Raw genomic sequence first — 22,680 nt, 5'->3', positions numbered from 1 at the left:
ATTCTCTTAAGACAGTTTGTGCATCCAGACAGTGTGTTCTTTGATTGTTGATTGATTTTTCTCTTTGAACGTCAGAGAATTAGGCATGACGTAGATAGAAGACTGAGCAGATCCAGTCATTCTTCTAAAGAAGAGGTGAACTCTGAGGAATACGTTTCAGAGCATGAGACTGGCAGCAGCGGTTCCTCTGAGCAAGGGAACACAGAAAATGAGGAGGAAGGAATGGAAGAAGAAGATGATGATGAAGTGGAGGAGGATGAAGAGGTAGAAGAAGAGGGGGAGGAGGAGGAGGAGGAGGAAGAATACGAACAAGATGAGAGAGATCAGAAGGAAGGAAATGATTATGACACACGAAGTGAAGCCAGTGATTCTGATTCTGAATCCGCATCCTTCACAGATGGGTCAGTGAGATCTGGTTCCGGCTCAGATGCTTCAGGTAGATTGCTGCTTATACTGCTGCTTGATATTTGGATTTTTCACTATTGTTTTAAATCTGCTGCTGTTTCAAGATTTGCTTACATCTGGTTTGTGCTACTGAGGATTAGTTGTAACTTCAGCACTAGGTGATACTTTTTTAAAAGTGAATTTTTACAGTAAGACAACATAATAGAATGCTGCTACTAAGGCTTGTCTGGAAATAATGATTTTCCACTAGAATAGGATCAGATTGCTGTAGATGAGCTGGCTTTGCTGTTTAATACTCAAAGCTACTGCACTCAGTGCTACCTGACATTTTCCTCATATAAGTTTGGTTATGATTTATCTTTTAAAGTTGATGGCAGGAAGTTCATTATAAATCTAGATATGTGGATTGGTAGAACAGTGAGGCTGTTTGCCTTAGCACTTTCTCCAAAGGTTAGAGCTGTCTCACATGGCTGAGTCTTAGTAAAAATGTATTTAGTGCTCTCATTCATTTGAGAGAACATCACACAGTTTGGGTTGTTGAGAGTCCCATACCAGAATAATAGGGGAAATAGGCACTTAAGCAAATTGCCTGGCAGCTGCCTGTATCATACCTGGTGCTTGCTTTTTCTGCTAGTCCTTCATTTTCATGAACATTAAATTACTCTCAGAATTTAAGACTCAAAGGCTTTTTTATGGGGTGTAGCTAAATTTAATTTTGTTCTTTTGGAACAAACGTTACATATTTCCTGACTTGGAAGATTGGGTAAAGTCTAGGAAAAGATCATATAAACCAGGGTGTCCAACACACTAGCCACGTGTAGCTATTTGACTGTTTGAGTGCAAATAGATGGCTTGGGCAATAAATAGATTTTTCAGAATAGCATGGCTTGTCTGCTATAGCAGTGACTGTAGTGACTACTGCTTCAGAACTGATTAGACCTTGGATATAATATAATTAGACTCAGTAGATTACTTCATAGTATTGCTTTGTTGTTTGATTTTCGTGAGAAACCTACTTTTTGTCTTGTTATAACAAGGTGTCTGTTATGTAGCTTCCTTGTTTTGAAGGCGGTCATGTGAATAATTTAAACCAGGTTATGTTGGGCCAGCCATGCTATTTGGAGTTAGAGAGTAAGAACAATTAGCCTTAAATAAAAAGCTGTAATAATTTACAGTTTTCAAGAAAAAAATTAGGCATAATTCCTCTTTCAGGGGAAGAGAACTAGTGACAATGTGCCCTGGGGAATTTTGCTTTTGGGTTTTTTTTTTTTTGTTTTAAGGGAAGGTGTTTTTTGGTTGGTTGGGTTTTTTGGTTCTCAATTAGTGTTTGCATTTTTCTCATTTTGGGGTACAGAGGATAGCATTCAGGAGACAGTTTTGCTAGTCACAACACAATTTTCCTGTTTAGGGTCACTGACTGTTCTTGAAGCACTGGAGAGAAGAATTAAATCAGCCCCAAATCTAGTGAATCATTTGTAGGTCTTCAACTTTGAATGGAACTTGTTGTTTACTTTTCCTTCATAAACTACAGGTTTCAAATGTAAGGTAGGCAGGTCTTGTACAAGGTACTGTGGGAGAATGGGGGATGCATCAGAACAGCAACCAAAATCTTCTTGTTAGACTCGTACCCATGTAGTTCCACAAATCCCATCTTTCCATTGCCAGTATTTTCATCCTGTGGTCTTCTAGGTATGCTATTTACTGTATTGCTTATCTTTGTTTTGGGATTTTTAGATGAGAAAAAGAAGGAAAGGAAGAGAGCTAGGGGTATTTCTCCAATTGTTTTTGATAGAAGTGGAAGTTCTGCATCAGAATCATATGCAGGTATTTTTATTTCTTATTGTCTGTCATGCTGACTTATATCAGATCTTGAAATGTGAAGGCTGTATAAGTTTGGGGTATGCAGCTTAATATTTTAATTGTTAATTTTGTATAGACTTTTGGCATGTTCTGTGTGGATAATTTTGGGAGGTTAGGTTTTCTTGTTACTTTAGTGCTATTCTGTTGCTTAAGTGGAATTTTCACTTTTTAAAAAAACTTGGAAGATGATGATTCAGTGACTAGTTTTCTGAGTAGGAAACTGCTCAAATAAACAAAAAACAACCAAAACAACCCAAAAAACTAAAACAAAACACTCGTGCACATCGAGCAGTATTTTTGTGTGTGTGGGTGCGCGCCAGGAGGAATAATTTGTCATGAATGAAAATTGTATGTGACAAGGCTGTAGAAATTGTATCTTATCTCTATCAAGGCTCAATCTGAACAACTGTACTTTGGCTAAACACAGGTTCAGAAAAGAAGCATGAGAAATTATCATCTTCCGTTCGTGCTGTCCAAAAAGGTATCATTTAAATTTGAATTTTTAATGCATGCCCCATCACACGCCATTGTCTCTGTCCACTCATTATGTTATGTCGAAGTGGTAATGTTCCGATATAACAATCTGAACACTTGATTTGTGAGTGCAAACAGTGGTGCATCTACATCCAGATTTGTTTTTGCATGTCATTAGAGGTGCAAAAAAGTCAATTATTTGCTGCTTTCAGAAGCAGCAAAATAGCAATGAGATGCTTTTATTTGAAAGGGAGAATGTATTTAACAAATACTGTATTCAGGAATGCCTGATACCAATATTTTACATCACCTATTCTGGCACTGTAAGCTGGGATAGAAGCATATCGGAACATCACTAGAATATGTTTGATTTTTTTATCTGAAGTTACTAAAGTTTTAATTTAAAAAAAAAAAAAACTTGGCCTTTTGTGCTCTGTGGCATAGACTTCAAGGTTGAAGCAGGGGTTGGGAGGGTTTGAGCCTTGATTTAGGTAGGGGCTTGGGAGGGCTAAAAATAAAACCATCAAAAGTGAGTGGAAATAATTTGTAAAAGTTTAAGCTTGTTATTTACGATTTGTTTTTCAGACCAAACGAGTAAACTTAAATATATTCTCCAAGACGCAAGATTTTTTCTCATTAAGAGTAACAATCATGAAAATGTCTCACTTGCCAAAGCTAAGGTATGTCAGACTTTTCTTGAATCTTGGTATTACGATCTGTGCCAAAATTGTGGACCTGTTTGCAGCTTTCTCATTCTCAAATTGTAGGTGCTCTGGCTCCATCACAAATTAGAGCAGCACCTTGACTGCTCTTAACTTTTGCCCAGTTGGCGGTAGTTACCAAGGACTCTATGCCAGATGAGAACTGAAGTGCGGCTTTTATGTACCACTGAAGCACCGCACATATTGAGAGGGCAGTTGGTGATGGATGGTATAAGAGCAGTCTCGGCCAACTTTATGCCACATAAGTTATTTTCTTCCCTTGCCGGAGGCATCTTAGCTGGGAAGCTACAGCCTGATTCCAGGCCTAAATAAACCTCTTTCAGTACATGGTGAGAATTTGATGTCTGTGTAATTCCTAGTGAAACAAATAAAGAAGTGAATGCCTGAGTTGGTGTTTGTTCCTGCAACAAGAATATCTTAATATCCAATTTGGAACAGAAGAAATTTTAGGCTAGTTTATTAAGGAATCAGCTTAATGTTTCTGTATTCAGATGTGTAGATGTTGATTTAGCCCTGCAGCTAGTGCAGGGTGCTAGACTAGATGACCTCTTTAGGTTTTTTCCAGTCCTATGATTCTACATTTTGGAGCATTTTCACAGATAAAGTCAGTCAGGAAAATAGAAGTTCTGCTTCAGATGATGGTTCCTATCTGTACTGCACTTTGAATATAACCAGGGACTCAGAGCTGGAGTTTATTGGAAATAATAGTGTCTGTTGATCTATGCATGCACCCTGGCTCCTTATAGTTTGAACCAAAGCAATAAAGAACAGGACAGATCGACAGTGCCCTTTGTTCCTTCTCATTGCTGCATTGTCTGATTTGGATCCTCTTCAGGTCTCTCCTCTGTTGTGGCACATTTGCCTAAATACAGAAAACAGGTTTATTTTTCTCATGTATGTAGCTAGTATTTTTGTTATTTTTGTAGCGTTAGTAGTCGGTTTTTAGGATTGTAAGGACTTCAGAATGCCATTTTACTGTCTGCCCATCTTTCCCGAGCACCCAGGGCTAGGTACTGGATTATGCCAAAGATGCCATGGTTCAAGGTTTGCACATTGCATCCAGGTGCAATATCTGCCTTTGCTCCTAACCCATACCCTGGAAGGCTGAGCTCTGTGCCTCACAAAGTGCCTCAGGAAGGTTGTCACAAACCCACAGTTGGATCCAGGCCAGGGAATGAACACACACCCCTCACACATCAACCTGGATAGTTGAGGAGCATATCTTCTACCGCAGAGCCCTGGACTTATTCCAGCCACTGTTCTTCCATCAACAACTCTTGAGTGTCCCCATAACTGTCAAAAGACCCAGCGGCTCCATCTGCCTGGTCCATCAGCACTGTCTTCAATACACACTGAATCTTTGTGTAAGCAATATTTCTGAATGCATTTACAAAGTCATCAGCCACACACTTCATACAGTCCACCCCCGTTGTGGGCCAGCTGGCACTCTTTTTGCTAGTCTGCAGTGGAGTAACAATAGAGAAGAGTCCTAGATGCTATTTGGCATTGAATTGTGAACTGGATCATAGAGCTATCTCATCCACCTCCTAATCCTGCCTGTGGGACCACTGTGATGATAGTTCACCTCCTGAGTCAAGGATACTAACTCCTACAGATAAGGGTGATGGAGCCTGTTCTCGTGACCTCTCGGCACATATTCTACTCCCCTCATTTTCTGGTACTCAGGAAAAACGGGGAATGGAGACAAATCCTAGATCTGTTTCAGCCACTCCATACACAACCCGAAGGGTCATATGGTCTGACAGCCAATATACTGTCATGAGAGAGTCGTGTGGTTTGCAGCTTTCAGCTATCAAGACATTTTACTTCCTCATAGATCTTTACCCGACCCACAGACTATAAAGTGAGTTTTATAGTGGGCCCTTGGCATTTCCAGTACAGAGTTCTACCATTCAGGCTCACTGCTGCTCCTTGGGCCTACTCCAAGCTTTTTTTTCTAGTGGCAGCTCATCTTGGGCATCCACCGGTCCTCATCTACCCTCCTCTTGATGACTTGCTGATGGCAGTGTGATCCAGACAAGAGGCTTGACCATTTATATTTGTTCTGCTTCTACTTTTCTCCTACCTGGAGGTGAGTGTAAATGTTGGGGAAAAAATCAGTATTGGACTCCACACAGTTCCTAGAGTTCATGACGAACATGGCCTGTGTGCATGTCTTTCTAGTAGTCAGAAACCTATCCTCTGGTAGAACAGCTTATTACAGTGATTTCCAGTCCTTCTGTTCTGAGCAGAACTTGCCTTTCTCTGTTTAGCCAAGTGGTGGCAAGCACATATATCACCATATTCATGTGTCCTCACTTTCTCTGACAGCAGCTGTTGCCAACAGAGAGCTTGTTCCCTGCTCTTCCATACCATGGATGCCTTACCCCTCCCCTATCCCCCCCACCATTTTTTCCTCCTTCTGCTGGATGGACCTAGCTCTGGTTTGCACTGTGGTGCTTTTCCCTCAGTCCTCTCTAAGCAAGCATAGTCATTAGACAATCCGTGTGGGCCAAATCCAGAATGCGAGTTACTTTTGAATGTCTCCCCAAACCTTTTTATTTATTTTCTCTGAAGTCTGGACCTTGAATATGCTGTAATCAAGATAGTATAGACCTCGACCAAAAAAACTGACACTGTTTCTGAGCATGAAGAACATTATAGATCCATTGGTCAGTGGATATGGTGCCCATATGGACAAACATGTGACCCAATGGAGTTGGACTGCTCAGGAATCCAGGATGTACATCAGCATCCTACAACTTCAGGTAGAGAGAGAAGCTTGTATGTTTCTCCTGTGTATCCACTCGTGTCATGTTCTCAATGTGTCAGGCAACACAACTGCCGTTTACAACATAAATAAGCAAGGGGGCACAAGGTCACCAAAGTGGTGTGTGGAAGTAGTTCACCTCTGGAAATGGTGTGTTTCACACTACTTTCTGGTATCAGTGGCTTACTTCCTGAGGACTTGGAGCATGATTGTGGTTGCTCTTGGCAAGAATTTCATGACTGATTGATTGAATGGAAGCTGTGCAACTCTAGGGTTGCAGACGTTTTTGGCCATGGGGGACTCCAGCCAATGATCTTTTACCTCTGAGCCAGCTTCAGATTAGTTGTCTGCTGTTCCAGTTGCTGACTTGGTGCTTGTTCCCAATACGACACCCTAGTTACCTTCTAGTCAAACAAGCTCAATTATGTGTTCCCACTTCTTCTGTACCAGCTTCTCTCCAAGAGAGCAGTGCACATCCTGATTGTTCTGTCTTGGTCGCTCCAGTTCTGTTTTTCCTCTGTCCATGTGTCGAGCCGTACTTTATTTCTGCAACTAATGTTTCTGAAGCTGCTCTTGCAATACGACGACACAATCGGACATCCTGCTGAATGGATGCCTCATTTGAGAGCCCAGTTTTTCAATGGTCCACTTCACTACAACAGAAGTAAGCATTGGCAGTATGAGGCGCCCCCTTGAATAGCAGGAAATAATCCATGAGGCTGTTCTTCCAAGCCATGTTGAAGGTATTTTTACTTCTTAGGCCCTGCACAGTGGGCTTGCCCCTGAGGCCAGAGGCCTTCCTCTTCTCTTGGACTGTGTCCCATCCCTGAAGGCGTCAAGAATCACTCTCAGCTCCATCAAGATACATGCAGCAACCATTGGTGCTTTTCACGCACATCCCCTACGTATGGAGGGAACTTGGCTTTCACTCACCTGGTAGGTGCAAGGCTTCGGCGAGCCTCGTAGGTTTTGTATTCTCCCACCCATCCCATTGCACCTCCAGAATTAGACAAGAAATTTATTTCAAATATAACCTTTTAAAAAGCTTATCTGTGCATTAAGAAAAGTGTAATAGTATTAAAGTTGCTATTGTAGCTTCTGGAAACGCTGGCTATGGGTCAGGCATTGTGGTAGATGCTTGTACAGATGCAAAGTCCCTTCCTGAAAGTTCTGTAAGAACTCCTGGAAAAAATTGGCATACTATCTCTTTGGTTACTTGGTGTGTTCAGGAGATGCATAGTTCTTGCATTGTTTGTGTGGTACATGAATGAATTTTGATTTGGAGGATATTTTAATGCAGTTAGTTTCAGTAGTTATCAAGAGGTGCGTACCTATGTATGCACATAGACTCTTTAAGTTTAAAAACGATGGTGCCTGAAGTTAAATAAATGAGATGTGGGGTACTCAGAATCTGTGAAATCAGATCACATGTTGTTTAGGTGCCTAATTTGACCTTTCCTGTGTGTGTAGCTTGTCTGTCTTGTGAGGCAGCTGCTCTCTTTCTGAGTCCATGGTTAAAATACAGCCCCAGTGGTGGCCTCACTAACTTAAGGTTGAGGAGAAACAAGATGATCAGGAGAGAGAGAAGTTTGGACCCCTTCATTCTTTTCTGTTGGAGAGAGACTTGTTTGGAGTTCCATATGCAGGCTTTTTGCCATTTCATTGAGGGGCAGAGTGTGCCCTCCTACAGAACAGGGCACTGGGCTGCATCACTAATTCTTGATAACGGTCTTTACTGACATGGCTGTGAAGCCATCAGCTGCCTTGAGATTTGTCCCCTTTTTAAAGTGGGAATTAACTACACCTATGTGATAGGCCAAGCTAGGGGCCACAGAACTATCTCTGGCTATATTGTGTCTCACCCCTGAGCAATATTTGGGAAAAGGTGGGAAGGATACATCTCTCTGGCCACACTGTTGCCTGCCTTGCAGGTCTTCTGTCTAGGTAGAAGGGGCTGCCGCCGCAGGGCAAATTAGCTGTCTTTACACACCAACACAGAACAGCTGGGCGGTTTGTATTTTCACATTACACAATGACAATACGGGAAAGTGAGTATGAGATTACCCAGGTTAGTAGAGTGGGAGGCCTAACTTTGTATAAAGCAAACAAAAAAAACCATGGGTTAAAATAGACTTGAAAGTAAAACCATCATGAAAGCTTAAAATTAAAATCCATGTGGTGGGGTTTTTAAGTCTAGGCTTGGGCTTTGGAAAGTCGGAACTCTGGGTGCTTGGAACCGTTGCTTTTCTGCTGAGAGAAATAAAGCCACAATGTCATGCTGTTGTCTTGTTGGAGCTAGCGATTGCAGTCGCCACTCTAGTTCTTGGGCACTCTAACTTTACGTCCTGTCTGCAAAGTATCTATGCTCATTTCTGGCTGAGGTGTGGACTAGTATTGAATGTGTTCAGTGCCAATTAATGAAGCCTGAAACGTTCTGCAGGCTCTAGTCTCCCCTGACTCTAGCTATGGCCTCTCTGCCTTGTTCTTCAGCTCCGCCATCCCAGTGTTGCTAAATCTTGTGATCTTCCTTTTTAATCCCAAGTCTCCTGATAGTTATATGGTATTAAACTGAAAAGCCCTGTGTCCTTAGTCATGTTATGTGATACTTCTACTCTTTTTTAAAAATAAAAACTAAACTCCTCACTGTCATTTCAGAGAAGAACTTGAAAAATGACTTGTTTACAGCTAAAAGCTCAGAAACCAGAAGGCGAAGAACCAGCACTTTACTTTTTTATTCAGTGTTTACCAGTAGTAACCACTAAGTCTTCAGTACAGCTGTGCCAACATATTTTATTCCACACCACTAGCCTGGACTTCTTCCCACTTTAGCTCAATATTTTTAAACACATTGAATGAACAGTTTCTTACAAGTTGTGTATGTTTTCCCTTTTTCTTTTTGTAGGGTGTTTGGTCAACTCTTCCAGTGAATGAGAAGAAACTTAATCTTGCATTTAGAGCAGCAAGAAGTGTTATCTTAATATTTTCTGTGAGAGAGAGTGGAAAATTCCAAGGTAAGTGAAAGTGACATTTGATGTGTGGGTTGGCTTGTAAGGTTTGGGTTGTGTGTGTGGTGGGTGTTTTTTTTGGTTAAGAAGCTGTTCTGTTACCCTCGTATATCGTCTCCTCTAGGATTTGCAAGGCTCTCCTCTGAATCACATCATGGAGGATCCCCAATACACTGGGTGCTGCCTGCAGGAATGAATGCTAAAATGTTGGGAGGGGTCTTTAAAATTGACTGGATTTGCAGGTAAATTATTCTGCTCATTTAAATCATAGCATTTATACAGATCTGATTGTGGCAAGGCGAAGTAAGTAGGAATTTCAGTCGCAACAGTGTTTCTGACTTTCAGCATAAGTAGCAGGTACATGTCTCCATCTGTTGTTTGGCAGAATATTTGAATATTTGTAGCTGACTGATACTCACTTAAATGGAGAGCTGTCTGCCACATTATTACTATAGCTGGATTTCAGGCTCTGTCCTGTAAGTGAAATTGCTATGGCAAATGCTTTTTATTTGCATAGCCCTGAACATTTTACCCTGAAATTTCTAATTGAGTGGTTCCTTTTTTCACTAGCTAAATAAACTGAAAGCAGAAACATTTGTTTACAGCTTCTTAAAATCTTCCTTTCATTAAAACAAGCGTCCCTTTGAAATATTCTGGACTTGCAGCCCTCAAAAGCAGAATAAAATCTCCAAAAGGGAAGTGTTTTCTGCAGTGGAGTCTGGCTAATCACATATGATGGAACTGCCTCAATGCTTTCTGAAATTAAGGCCAGGTCAGGGGGAATAGATGCTCCTCTTTGGATGGAATAAAGTGGAATGATAAGACAGACTTGCTAAAAGGTCATCAAACAAATGTTAGTAAGCTAGATCATCAAGTTCAGGGAGCTCTTCAAGAAAATATCCTTCAGTGATTATCTAATAATCTAAGGCATCCTCAAAGATGTAATGCTACTCCCACTTGGCTCAGATAAAACTTCTTAGCAGCGTTTTCCAAACTAATTTGTCCATGGAGCACTTTTGGGCTTGGAATATATTGACAAAACACGTGCATGCTGGTAAGGGGGGGAGAAGGGAGTGAGGGTGGAGGGTTTCATACCGAAAAATTGCAGCACGTAATGCTCAAAAGTTGATGTAAGAGTTAATGTTTTTTTATGTCTTATTTTGCAAAGAACAAACAGTAACAAGAGAGAATCTGAATTAATAACTAATGTCCTTCTGGAAGCAGGAAGGTTAGCAACTCTATAATTATAAATATAACATTAAAAATTAAGTACAAACCCAAAACAAAACATCAATATAACAAGCGGAAGAAGGATAGTTAGTGTCATTCTTTTGTACAAAAATAGAAAGGACAATATTGTTCAAAAAGGATTGTCCTTCCTTAAAGCTTAAACATTTTTATAAAACAGAAGTGCAAAACAAATTAGGTATGGAAAAATATTTTCAAATTTTGTGTCCTTATAAAAGTTGTTTTTACAGAAGACTAGTGGAAAATAAAAATAAGTAACATTTGACAGTATGTTAAGGGGAAGAGTGTTTTTTGCATCTTTTGATTACAAATCCACTAATATTAGAAATGGTGCTGTAAGGTTGGAGGCTCTTATCAGGTGCAGCATCATGTGATTTCTCTGAACGCAACTTGTACCGAAACAATCCAAACCAACTCTGTTTTGGCGCAAGTTGCATAATAACTATGCTATTATGAATATGCTGTAAATATTAATATACCTTCAATCTAAATACTATTCAAATACCTCAATATGTTTGATACGCAGGCAATTTCATATTTAATGTTTTTAGAAGTGAAAATATCACTAGCATAAAAACGTTTTCACTGAACACCAGTGTTCCGTGGAACCCAGTTTTGGGAAACGCAGACGAGAGAGTTGTACCCACCAGAACTCGAAAGTTACCTGACTTACATGTGTTAGTATTATAGGTGGCAGTATGTCATGAGTTGGAACTTCTGTTATTTAGCACCACACTGAATGAAAGTACAGGCTGATCTATACACAATAAAACCTTGCTAACTAGTGGTTCTCAGTTAAAACATGCTCTTCTCCCTTCAGAGGTTAAAAAGCAGAATTTTGCAATAAGAGGTCTCTAAGAGTTTTACAAATAAATAGACTGTTGTACTACAGATATCTAAATGCATGGATTTTTTTTCAGTCACTCACAGATCATATCCTGGGGCAGATGAATGATGTTATACAATATCTAATGTCCTACTTGTATGCACTTTTTAAACTAATAGACAAAATAACTATAAATGATACCACTTGCATATTTAGGCGTGAATTACCCTTCACTAAATCTGCTCACCTGACCAATCCTTGGAATGAACATAAGCCAGTAAAGATTGGACGTGACGGACAGGTTTGTCATTTTTTTAAATCATTGCCTTTAGTGATAAAGAAACAAAAGACACGATTAGATAACCTTAATGTGTGACAACTTTTAAAGTCTTCTAACTATTCAACTCTTGCAGTACAGGTTTCATTGACAAGGGTATATGTAGAGTAAGGTGTTTTTTTTCCTCATACGAGAGAGGGCTAAACATTGCAAAAGTAAGTTTTTGTAGCAGTGAAGATATGGAGATTATCAGCAATTTTGGTGTGATTATAGTGTGACTAGCAACAACTGGTGTTAACGAACTTTGTAATATTTTTAAGTTGCCATGTAATTTTTATGTTAAGTTTGTGGTACTATAACTTTACAGTTTATAGTAGAGTGCTTTTTAGAACGAGTTCTGGTGCTTTCAGTTCTGGCTTCTGCATGAGGTTTGTCTTGTGTATGAAGTTTCTGCTGACACAAATTTGTATTATACATGCCTCTGAATTCTAGGTTAGTGCCACTTGAATATTTGATAGTGCCAATTTATATTCTTAGTTCTATCAACTTCAGTAACTTATGTTTTATTTAAAAAGATTTACATAATCAACATGAATGGCTCTTACTGATTTTTTTAAAAGGTTTTTTCTTTGAAAGGAAATGGGTGGGGTCAACTATTGCTTTGTAGCATGATATATCCGAACAGAATTCATCTTGTGCATAGAATCAAAGTAAAAGTGGCTTGAGAGGCACCAGAACTGGTCTAATTTTACTGGTGAAAATTAATATATGGAAAATAAACAGACAGTGCAAGTCCGAATGCTTTTTAATATTTATATTAATACTGATTAATGGAATTTGATTATTTGACCGTTTCCCGTTAAATGGCTAAAGAAATGTTTAAAACACAAATATTTTTGTCCACTTAACTGTCTATAGAATTGCAGTCAGTCCCTTTTTAAAATGATTATATGAAATTGCTGAACCATTGGAGAGAATATTCCAGTACATTCAGGTAACACGTATGCTCTAAATTAGCTGTAACAAACTGCCTTAAACGCTAAAAACATAGTATATACTAGTTGCACAAAATAAACCTCAGTTTCACAAATTACTTCACTGAGTTTGGATAACATTTAATTCTTGCAAATAAATCTGCTTTATCATGCTTGTGGGATTATCCAGACTACTGTGTTAACCAGTTCAGGTATGTAGTGATTATTTTCCTTAATATTCTGTGGTTACAAAAAAAAAAATCCTTAACTTCAAATAATAGTGAAATGAAGCTGACCTGAGTAATTGTCTTTTAGGAAGAGATTGTGTCCTCAGCGTAATTATCTCTCAAAACCTTGAAGCTAATATAACTGTACTGTGCTGATTTTTTTGTGGGATTAAAGTTTTCAAAGTGTGTTTTTAGTTTTTGTACCTGGAGAAAGTAATTGATGGGGATGTTACCTGTTTGCAGCTTATAAATCACAGCTTCGCTTCTAACTAATTCTAGGAAATTGAGCTTGAATGTGGAACCCAGCTTTGTCTCCTATTCCCTCCTGACGAAAGCATTGACTTGTATCAAGTCATTCATAAAATGCGGCATAAGCGAAGAATGCATTCACAGCCCCGATCAAGAGGACGTCCATCCCGTCGAGAACCAGTCCGGGACGTGGGAAGGTTAGAAACGTTCTTTGGACTGATAATAGGCACATGTGTCAGAATAACGTGATGGAGGAATGTGATTCATCAAAAGCTTTCCCTGCGATAAAGAAGAGAGAAAATCCTCAAATCAAGCTGCATGGACGAGTTTGTGGCTTCATTGAGGATTTCACATTGTCCCCCGATGTGTCACATTTCAAGAGGAAAATGGGGATATTTGCTTTTGCAGAAAAATAGTTCTTAAATAAAGCTCTCTAGTTTAGACTGTCTCTTATACAGATAACACAACGTGTAATGGTCAGCTGTAGGTAAGCGTGGATTTATTATGAGCAGGCTAGATGGAGGAAGAGGAAGTCTTTTTTTTATATGCCAAAATATGTTAATATCTTGTAAAAGCCTTTTCTTTCAGGTGTGTCTCTGGATAAGCCTTGTCAGATATGGGACTTTTATAAGGATCACTTATAATTTTGCAGAAGATGCCGCCTCATTTTGAGGATAAAATATTTAAATAATTTTGATATTCAAGAGGAGCATTATTGGGACTGTTTGAAATTGTATCACCGTGATGTGTTAACCCCCATTGCCAAATATTCTCTAACACGTAACCACTGAATTCACACATCTTGCTGAGCTTCTGAAAACAGTAGGTTCTTTCCAAAGGGGATCGAGTGGCCCTTGGAGACCCGGCAACAAACCAAAAAGAATGGCTGTTGCTGTGTCTGTATAAACAACCTTTCCAGATGGTGGCAGACCCGTGGACTTTAAAGTGTTTTTAGAGGATCGACATGCTTATTGATCACTGCTTTATGAACTTAACAGCATTTTACCAGGAAAAGGGGGTATAACTTGTTACAGAATTGGAGAAGTCTTTGCAAAGAACTGATGTAAGCCCTTCTACCAAACACCTTTTCCCTGTGTGTAGCCACTTTGCTTACAGATAAATCTAAAGTTTTTTTTTCCTGCTAAAGACTGTGTGGTTTGGGCTGAAACCTTTTGGTTAAGTTTCCTCTTTGCGGAAACATCCTGTGGTAGGTACAGATATCCAACAAGAGTCCCCATTTCCTTGAGCTAAAAAGGACACTGTAACGAGTAGGTAGGAGGAAACCTGGCAGCGCCCCCATATTTTTGGCTTTAAAGGACTGAGCACCAAGATGGCTTTTGAAGTTAAGCTAAGAGGTTTCCAGTGCAGTAAAGTATTTACAAGTGAAGGTTTTGCAATGGACTGCAAACTATACATATAACACCATCACACCTTCTCAAGCCTGCCAGGGCCTCCATTTATGTATGTGGCTTACAGCTTAAAGTCAGTAGTTGGACTCCTATATGAACTGTTACTATCATGTATTATACCGGTCGTAAATGCACACTCAAAACTACAAGAAAGCGGTATGTTTATTCTTTACACCAGCTTTTATTTTTCTTAATCTGATTTTGCTGTAGATGCAACTGCTTTGTTTTTTGGGTTTTTTTGCACAGAGGGTGAAGAATCTGGTTTCATTTAAAAAAAATTGTTACTGGGTTAAATGGACTTTGAATAATTAGAAAGTGGGATGGGGGAGGAGAAACGATTGTTGTGGAAACAGTTCAGTAAGTAGCGCTATTAGCAGCTGGTCCAGTTTGCAAAATGGTTACAGTAATGGATTTGAAGAAATTCTATAGCGTAAATCATTATCATAAGGAAATATGCATGTTGCTGGAAAGTTCATTTTTAGCATAATGTTTTAAGCAAATACTAAAGACGGATTTGTTTTCTTCGTGGAGGGGCACTACTGACCAGTGTAAATCAGTTGAAGAACTAACTCACGAATAATTAGACTGAGTGGAGTAGCTTTTAAAATGGATACCCGCAGCATGAGTGAAGTTCTTGGCAGTGGGGTTTTTTTTTTGGTTTTTCTGCTTAATGCTTTGCATCAGCAACAGAACAAGGCTTCTTAGGATGGAAGCGCTAATTATATCATTTGGGTTGCTTCAGAGATTTTAGACTTAATGCTTCATTAGAAGGAGGCATTGGTTAAGCTAGTAAATAGAGGTTTGCTTGTTTGTTTGTGTTTGTTTTTTCCCCAAGTGTCAGTGAGAATCCACAAATACTTCTAGCCAGATCAAGTTAGATAGCTAGTGGTGAAAAGGGCCCGTGTGGAAATCATGCATGCTTTTTTTTAAAATGTACCCATAAAGGCACTTTCATTTTATGAAAGCTTTATCTGGCCTGGGTCTAATACAATTCAGCAAAATGTTTATCTATGTAAAATGGATAAAACACTTTGCAGCTAGGTAACTGTGTATTTAGTTTCTTAGACTTGACTGATTCATTTCATATACTGAGTCTTTTTGTTTTTGTCTAATCTTTTGGGTTAAATTAAGATGTAAAGTGGAAAGTATGATAACACGTAAAGTACGAGAATATTTAACAAGCTGGTCTAAACATTTCTCTGTGGATATTAAGGGATGGCTGGGATCGGACTCCTTTCTTACTGCTAAAGTCTATGGCTGCGTCTACATGAGAGGCTTTTCTTGGCAAAACTGGGCTTTTATTGGGAAAACCCGTGGAGTGGCTACACGCAAAATGTGCTTTTTCAGCAGTCTGTCCAACAAAAATCTTGGCATATCCACCAGCAGTGTTATACCTGAACACAGAGAGGTGTATTACCTTTCTCAACAGTTTCCCATCGACAAAACAGTCGTGTAGAAGCTCCAGGGCCCTTTTGTGGATAGACAGGGGTTTTAGGTGACTGGGCAGTCCTGTCTGCTCTGTTTCCAGTTGGCCGTTCTGTCAAGAGAGGGCTGGTAAGTCTGGCTGCTCTCTGCCGAGAGAATGGATTACTCATTCGGTCTGCTTTTATGTGCAGACCCTGTCTGTCAACAGCCGTTTTGCCCAGAAGTCCCTTCTGACAGTCACTTCTGTCAACATGCTTCTCATGTAGATGTAGCCTATAACTGCAATGCAACAGCTAAGTGTATTTATCTAGCATAGAGTATGGCTTGTGGTGGTTTGAAGTTAAAGTTTAAATGTATAAACTCTTGACTGTATGAAGCAGATGTAAAGCTGACTGAGTTCTGAATGGCTCTGAACAGAGGTGCTGGCCAGTTGGTGATGCGTTTGTCTGTGAGGGATGCTGCTGGGAAATCTGCGCCAAACAACCGTGTTTAATCTCTAATGTCTAATTTGTGTAGGCGTCGACCAGAGGATTATGATATTCATAACAGCAGAAAGAAACCAAGGATTGACTATCCTCCTGAGTTTCACCAAAGACCAGGTTAATATCTCCTGCACATGTGTAAACATATTTGCGTTTTTATTATGGGATTTTGAATTCATAGAGGGCTTAATGAGCGTTTCATATGTGACCAGAGTTTGAGATTCTTCAAAGGTAGTCAGTAGTGGTTTACGTCTGCTCTTCTGGAAGTTGAGGGTAAATCTCCCATCTTCTTCGGTGGGAACTGAGTAAAGTGAATGCTGAGCTGTTTTGAAAATCCCACCTTCTAAATTTAGTGTAAATTCTTCATTAATGTTAAGCTAGTTGTCCCACCATATTTACATACAGTGGTAACCGAAGCAGTTGAAATAGCCACTTAAAACTCTGCTTCCTAAATAACAGGTGTGCTTTCATTTCTCACCTTTCCTTTCCCATCATGGTGACCTTTCCAAGGACCACTTTGAACACACACAGCTCCAAATATAGGCCATGATAGACTTAACTCTTTCCATAGTGGTTTCAAATCTGAATTGGTGATTCATGAGCATTTATTTGCGGTGAATTGAGAGTTTATATGTCCTTTTTGATAGACTTTTTTTACCTGGATTTCACAACTGGGGTCCTGTTGTCCACAAGTTGTGTGTGGAATGATACTAGATATTCCCAGTGTGTTTTCAGAGAAATTTTTAAAAACTTGATATAAAGCAGGTCTGGGAGTCCTCAAGCTTTAAATAAAGGGTGGTCCCTGTCAGCCTGGGGAGGAGGTTCAGCTGGAAAAGATAGGGTCATTCGAAATAAAATAGCTTTTTCAGCGATGTAAATGCAACAGCCACAGGCAGCAATATTGCCAGTGTTCCCAAAAAGGCAGTTTTGGGCCAGAACAGACCTACGTCCAGGAAGTCTTAATGGAATGTACACTTACATGTCCAAGGCATTGCTTCCATAAAAGATTTCTAACGCTTAAAAAGCCTTCTTTCATTTCAGTGTCCAGACTGAATAGTGGTTGCTTTCTTCAAAGAGGTCTTACTTTAATAGAATGCTGTCATCATTAGTCAAACTTCCCGGAGCATTACTTACGGCTGAGAATGAAAAGGAAGAATCACTCAAAGCACTGTAAAAATGCTTTAACTTCATTTTGATTCCCTTCCCTTTTACAGATGCTTTTTGCTGAACTGCTTTAAGCAGGAGGTGCCACTTCATGGTCCATTGTAATTTTGTACCTAACTTTTAATCTCTAAGGAAGTGTCCATATGCTGTTGCAGAGTTGTCCAGATTACCACTGTCTGCTGAACATGCAGTTAATAGGTAGAAATCTCGATCAGTTAATCGGTGTATGCCAATGTTTTAAGTGCATAAGCATTGCCAAGCAATTCAGCCTCATCCTTGTCTGCACAAATGTCCCCTGCCCAATTTCTCTGTACTGCGTGCAAGCCAATAAGAATGTATCTGTTCATTCTTAATGTGGTAGTGCTCTTTTCTGTGTGCCATTATTTCGCCTGTCAAAGACCTACACTAAGTCTGTAGGAATTTTTCTGCAAGCACTTCTTGTATGTACTGCTGTTCTGGTCTCACTTCAGAACATAGCTGTGAGGAGAGTGTGTTTCAGAGGAAGGATGAATGCTAAATTACTGCAATAATTTTTAAAGATTGTTATGGCAAAATGGTAGATTTGATTGATAACACTGCTTGCTGTTTGAACAGGGTATATAAAGGATCCCAGGTATCAAGAAGTAGACAGGTGAGACGTGTTCACATTATTCCTTTTTTTAATGTCCTGGTACCTTGTTGAGATCAGTCACGTGGATTGAGTTTTACAAATCTTATTCCCAACAGACGATTTTCAGGAGTTCGCCGAGATGTGTTTTTAAATGGGGTAGGTTGACAGATTTGTTTTTTTACATGACTTTGGAATTGCCAAAAACTATCGGGTGTTCAAATTGTTCTCTTTCATTTTAGTCCTACAATGATTATGTGAGAGAATTCCACAACATGGGACCACCACCACCGTGGCAAGGAATGGTTTGTGTCTTGTTCAGCTTCATATTCTAATTGAAAATAAACCCCCATGTTACCCTGCCTCTCAGCCCTTGTACTCTGTTAAGTGACATGCACTTCTGCTGTGTACCTGACATTATGAAGAGGTGTGGGAAAACAAAATCAAATGGGGTGAATTACATGAGTTAATGTCAAGATATTGCAAGCAAATCACTCTCAATGATGAAATGCATTGTATCTTGGGAGCTGCCGTGAGAGCCTCATACCCTTCTTGGACACAGGAAATCCAGCTTAATTTGAATGTATGGAAAAAATTGTGAGGAAATTTCTGGTCTCGTAGAACAACAAGAGAACTCTCCCTTACGATGCGCTATACAGAACATGATCAGATCAATAATTCTTCAATAGTTTGAAGAAGATGGAACAGAAAAACCGAGTATAGCAGGAGGGAAATTGGGAGGTCTCTGGCACCCACTGCCTGCGGGGTGGAAGATGATTCACTCTGATAACGCACAAGAGTTGTCGGCATTGGCAGTGTAGCATCTAGGAAGCACTGGAGTGTATTTAGCATAGTCTGGTTGAAGTACGCAATATCCATACCAGCAAACTGTTAGTCGTACACTGAGAGCATGACCATGTACAAGTCGCTGTTTTTCTTACTCTGAGATGGGGTTCTTTGCCAAGTTGAGGGCAGGAATGATGTGCAGTTACTGAGGAATAACTTATTCTCAGTCATCCAGTTTCCTGTGTGCAGGCTGTGTCTGGATTTAGATAACCACTCTGCCGTTATCCTTCAGTAACCATACTATAAATGTAAGTGTCTCTGCTGTGATTCTCCTACTTGGGGATTATCAAATGGTTTGCTGGCAGCAAAGACATACCCACAGCTGCTCACTCTGAGCTGAACCAAAAAAGCCAGTATGCCCCAGAATCCCCAAACAAGTGGGGCTGTCGGACTGCAGGAACGGAAGAGCTCTTCAAATCAAACGAAACCCTCCTGGCCCACATCTGTCTCCCTTATCCCTTTCTGCAGATTAGGTAAATGTGCATTTACAGTACAATCCAGGCCTCCTACCTAGCTGAAAATTTGGAACTCTCATGCAACTTGGGGCTTAAATCTGGGAGACTGGTCTGGCTGATGCAGGGAGTGAAAGTAAGAAGTTGAGGGAAAGCAGCTTGTTAGAAGATGGGGGGCATGGTGAGGAATGGCCAAAATGTTTCCAGTTGTTTTGTTAAGTTTAGTTTAGCTTCTGGATTTTTAGCAGTTTATTTTCATCTTGTGGAACAGGACTTCCATTCAAAACAGGATTGTCCTGAAAAAAACCTCAGCAGAGTGACAGGTGATTTGGCCTTGAAATCTTACACAGCCTAGGGCATGCTTGTCTTTGTGACTCCAGCTTTCGTTAGTTCACTGCTTTATACAGGCTGAAGTCTTCACAGTGTTTCTAATTCAGGCATGGAAATGAGTCTCTTTTAAAGTGCTTTTGGGTTATTGTTTTAAATGAATGCTGGGGCTGGAGTGCAGTGAGAAGGTGATCTGGTTGCAATCTCTGCAGTGTCCTGCTACATGCCAGGATCCAAGTTTGCCTTTTAAACCATAGTCCACCTGCTTGAGAGACTTAAATGTCGTATGTTTGCCTTCCAAGTTGGCAGGTAACTTATAATCCTAATTTTAAGGGTGATTTGCTCAGAGTCCTGGAGTTTTCAACAAACATCCTCTAATTTTCTTGTAGCCCCCATATCCTGCTATGGAACAGCCTCCACATCATCCGTATTATCAGCACCATGCTCCTCCACCTCAGGCTCACCCTCCATACTCAGGGCACCACCCGGTTCCACATGAGGCACGATACCGAGACAAACGAGTAGTAAGTGTACGTGAAAGCAGAGGGGAAGGCGCAAATCATGCAGATGGTGGGGCCAGGGAGGGGATGTGGGGCTTAGGAACCTCAACATGCGGGAAGTTTGTTTCTTCTGAAAGCCTTGGCCTTACAGTTGAGCACCTAAATGGTCTTTGGTCACTGAAGTGCCTAAATCTCAAGGCTTTGGTTCTATTGAAAATTCCCCAAGGGACTTCAGAGCACAGGTCCCACCATATCTTGGCCCATATTGCTGGAAGGCTACCAGCTGTTGATGTGGATGCTTTCTTGGTTGAAACTAAGTCCAAGTCAGTAGGGATTTTTTTGGTCTCTATTAGTTAACCTGATTTGCTTCCAATCATTTTCCTGTTGTTACCTTGGGAATAAGTCACTCTTAATGGTGCTCTTTTAACAAATATCTCAGACAGCTATTCTGGGGTAGGGCAGCTCTTCAGAGAGCTGTCCTTGTGGTATGGCTTTTGTGGTATGTCTTTTCACTGCTGTGTGGTGTTTGCACTTTCCCTTGTGATATCTTCTAGTGCAGGAGGTGGAAGCAGTGGGAAGGTGCTTAAGTATAGCGAAAGAGGAGGAAACTTGTGCTGCTGCTGTGAAAAAAAGCTTATGCGTATGTTTCTTAGTATTGGCTACCTCTGATCCTGGCTTTCCAAAAGGGCCTACCTTCGAGTGGATGGATGAAGTGCTGGAACTTTCAAACTGGGCAAGGAAATAAATAGCACTGTCCTTCTCTTTTGCAGCACGATTATGACATGAGGGTAGATGACTTTCTGCGTCGCACACAAGCAGTGGTCAGTGGCCGGAGAAGCAGACCTCGAGAGAGAGAGCGGGAGAGGGAGCGTGACCGTCCCAGAGATAACCGGAGAGACAGAGAACGGGGGCGGGATCGGGAAAGAGAGAGGGAGCGAATCTGTGAACGGGACAGAGACCGGGGGGAAAGAGGCAGGTACAGAAGATAATCCACCTGGAGCCAGTGGTCGTTTGAAACAAAACAAAACAACAAAGCTTGTATTTTTTGTGTGTTTACAAGTAGTACACTTCATTTTCAGCTGTCTTCTTAAAGTTTGTTGTGTAGAAGGTTTTACAATGACCCTCTTTGTTCCAAGCATGCAGTAAGCTACCAACTGGAAAAACGCAATCAGCCACAAGAAAAAAAATGCACAAAGTTGACATTCGAGTTGACACTTCTATTGGCAAATGGGAAACAGTTAAGAATGTAGATATTGGTTCATTTTCAATAAGTGTTCATCTACTTCTAGTGACTTCATTCTAGGGTTTTTTTTAAAAAGAAATTGATGGATAACTGCCATAATTTTTTTTGCTTTGTTTTCTTACATGTAGTTTCATATGGTTTAGTGGGAAAATGCTGCTATCAAGTATGCAACTATTGAAGTATGATGGTTTGACTGTATGGCAGTGTTGTAGCAGCCTCTTGTTCTTCTGTTTTTTAACCTTTGCTGTAGAGTGTTTTTCAGTCTTCAATAATGAAAGCAATATGAAGAAGACACTATTGATATCTAATTTTTAATCTTTTTAAAAATCTCCGTGTTCAGTAACCCACTGGTCAGTCCTGTTGTCTAGCCTCTCTGAAATGTACACATCGCTTGGAATGTTCAGTGTGCGTGTGTGGGAGCAGAAAACATTGCTGTATTCTACATTGCCACAATTTTTATATAAAAAAAAATAAATTGGTAACAATTGAAACAACTGACATTTTAGTTTTGGTTGGTTATTTTACAGATTTCCAGGGTCTGTGCTGGCTAACGGCTAGGAGGGCTGGCCTGTTTGTTCAAAAGTTACCTGTTTCCCCCTCAGCAAAGAGATTTCCTTTGGGTGAAATTCAACCCAGATAGCTGTCCTTAATAAGCTGGTGCTTAGTATCACCAAATCTAAGGGCTGGTCTGTAATAACATGTTAGGGCAATTTAAGTTAAGCTGCATTAGTTATGTAAATTATGTGACTAAAGGTGATAACTTAGGTTGATGTATAGCAGTATTTGCACTGTGCTGTCAGTGGGAGATGCTCTGCCTTTGATGTAGCTTCCACCTCCCAACTTAACATGTCTTCACCAGACCAGCTAAATCAACACTGCCTGATCAATAGCAGTAGTGCCAGTTTAGCTGGTAGTATAGACATGGCCTAAAATTTATCAGGCTGCATCTACACAGGGCAAAGTAAGTCAACCATAGACTGTGCTCTATTGACTTGGCTGTCCATACTGGGGAAGGTCACCGAGAGAGTTTCTCCCATCAACCTCCCTTACTCCTCGTGTCTCATGAGGAGTACAGGGGTCAGCTGTGACCTCTGAGAGGGATGATTTCACACATGCATACTAAATGCACAAAGTCGAACCCTGGAAGATCAACCGTGAGTGGGCCAATCTTCCAGGGTGTAATGTAGG

At 40.3% G+C, this 22,680-nt stretch overlaps 1 protein-coding gene across 5 annotated transcripts in view; it reads left to right on the top strand.

The window, feature by feature from the left end:
• YTHDC1 (YTH N6-methyladenosine RNA binding protein C1) overlaps positions 1-21,990 on the top strand; it is a 30,877-nt gene extending 8,887 nt beyond the window's left edge. For 2 of the 5 annotated variants that reach the window (XM_074993891.1, XM_074993887.1), the window contains exons 4-17: positions 76-436; positions 2,140-2,229; positions 2,693-2,746; positions 3,325-3,419; positions 9,134-9,242; positions 9,361-9,478; positions 11,527-11,611; positions 13,068-13,234; positions 16,388-16,470; positions 18,112-18,148; positions 18,244-18,283; positions 18,367-18,429; positions 20,139-20,279; positions 21,020-21,990. In XM_074993891.1, the coding sequence (XP_074849992.1) occupies positions 76-436; positions 2,140-2,229; positions 2,693-2,746; positions 3,325-3,419; positions 9,134-9,242; positions 9,361-9,478; positions 11,527-11,611; positions 13,068-13,234; positions 16,388-16,470; positions 18,112-18,148; positions 18,244-18,283; positions 18,367-18,429; positions 20,139-20,279; positions 21,020-21,238 (1,662 nt within the window). In that variant the 3' untranslated portion in view covers positions 21,239-21,990. The remainder of the gene's footprint in view (positions 1-75; positions 437-2,139; positions 2,230-2,692; positions 2,747-3,324; positions 3,420-9,133; positions 9,243-9,360; positions 9,479-11,526; positions 11,612-13,067; positions 13,235-16,387; positions 16,471-18,111; positions 18,149-18,243; positions 18,284-18,366; positions 18,430-20,138; positions 20,280-21,019) is intronic. The other 3 variants (XM_074993888.1, XM_074993890.1, XM_074993889.1) reach the window with 3 other exon arrangements.
• The last annotated feature ends 690 nt before the right edge of the window (positions 21,991-22,680 follow it).

The sequence above is a fragment of the Carettochelys insculpta genome, chromosome 4 (assembly GCF_033958435.1).
Source record: "Carettochelys insculpta isolate YL-2023 chromosome 4, ASM3395843v1, whole genome shotgun sequence".
Taxonomy (NCBI): domain Eukaryota; kingdom Metazoa; phylum Chordata; order Testudines; family Carettochelyidae; genus Carettochelys; species Carettochelys insculpta.
The sequence above is the reverse complement of the archived record's forward strand: the minus strand, read 5'-3'. Positions and strand labels throughout refer to the sequence as shown.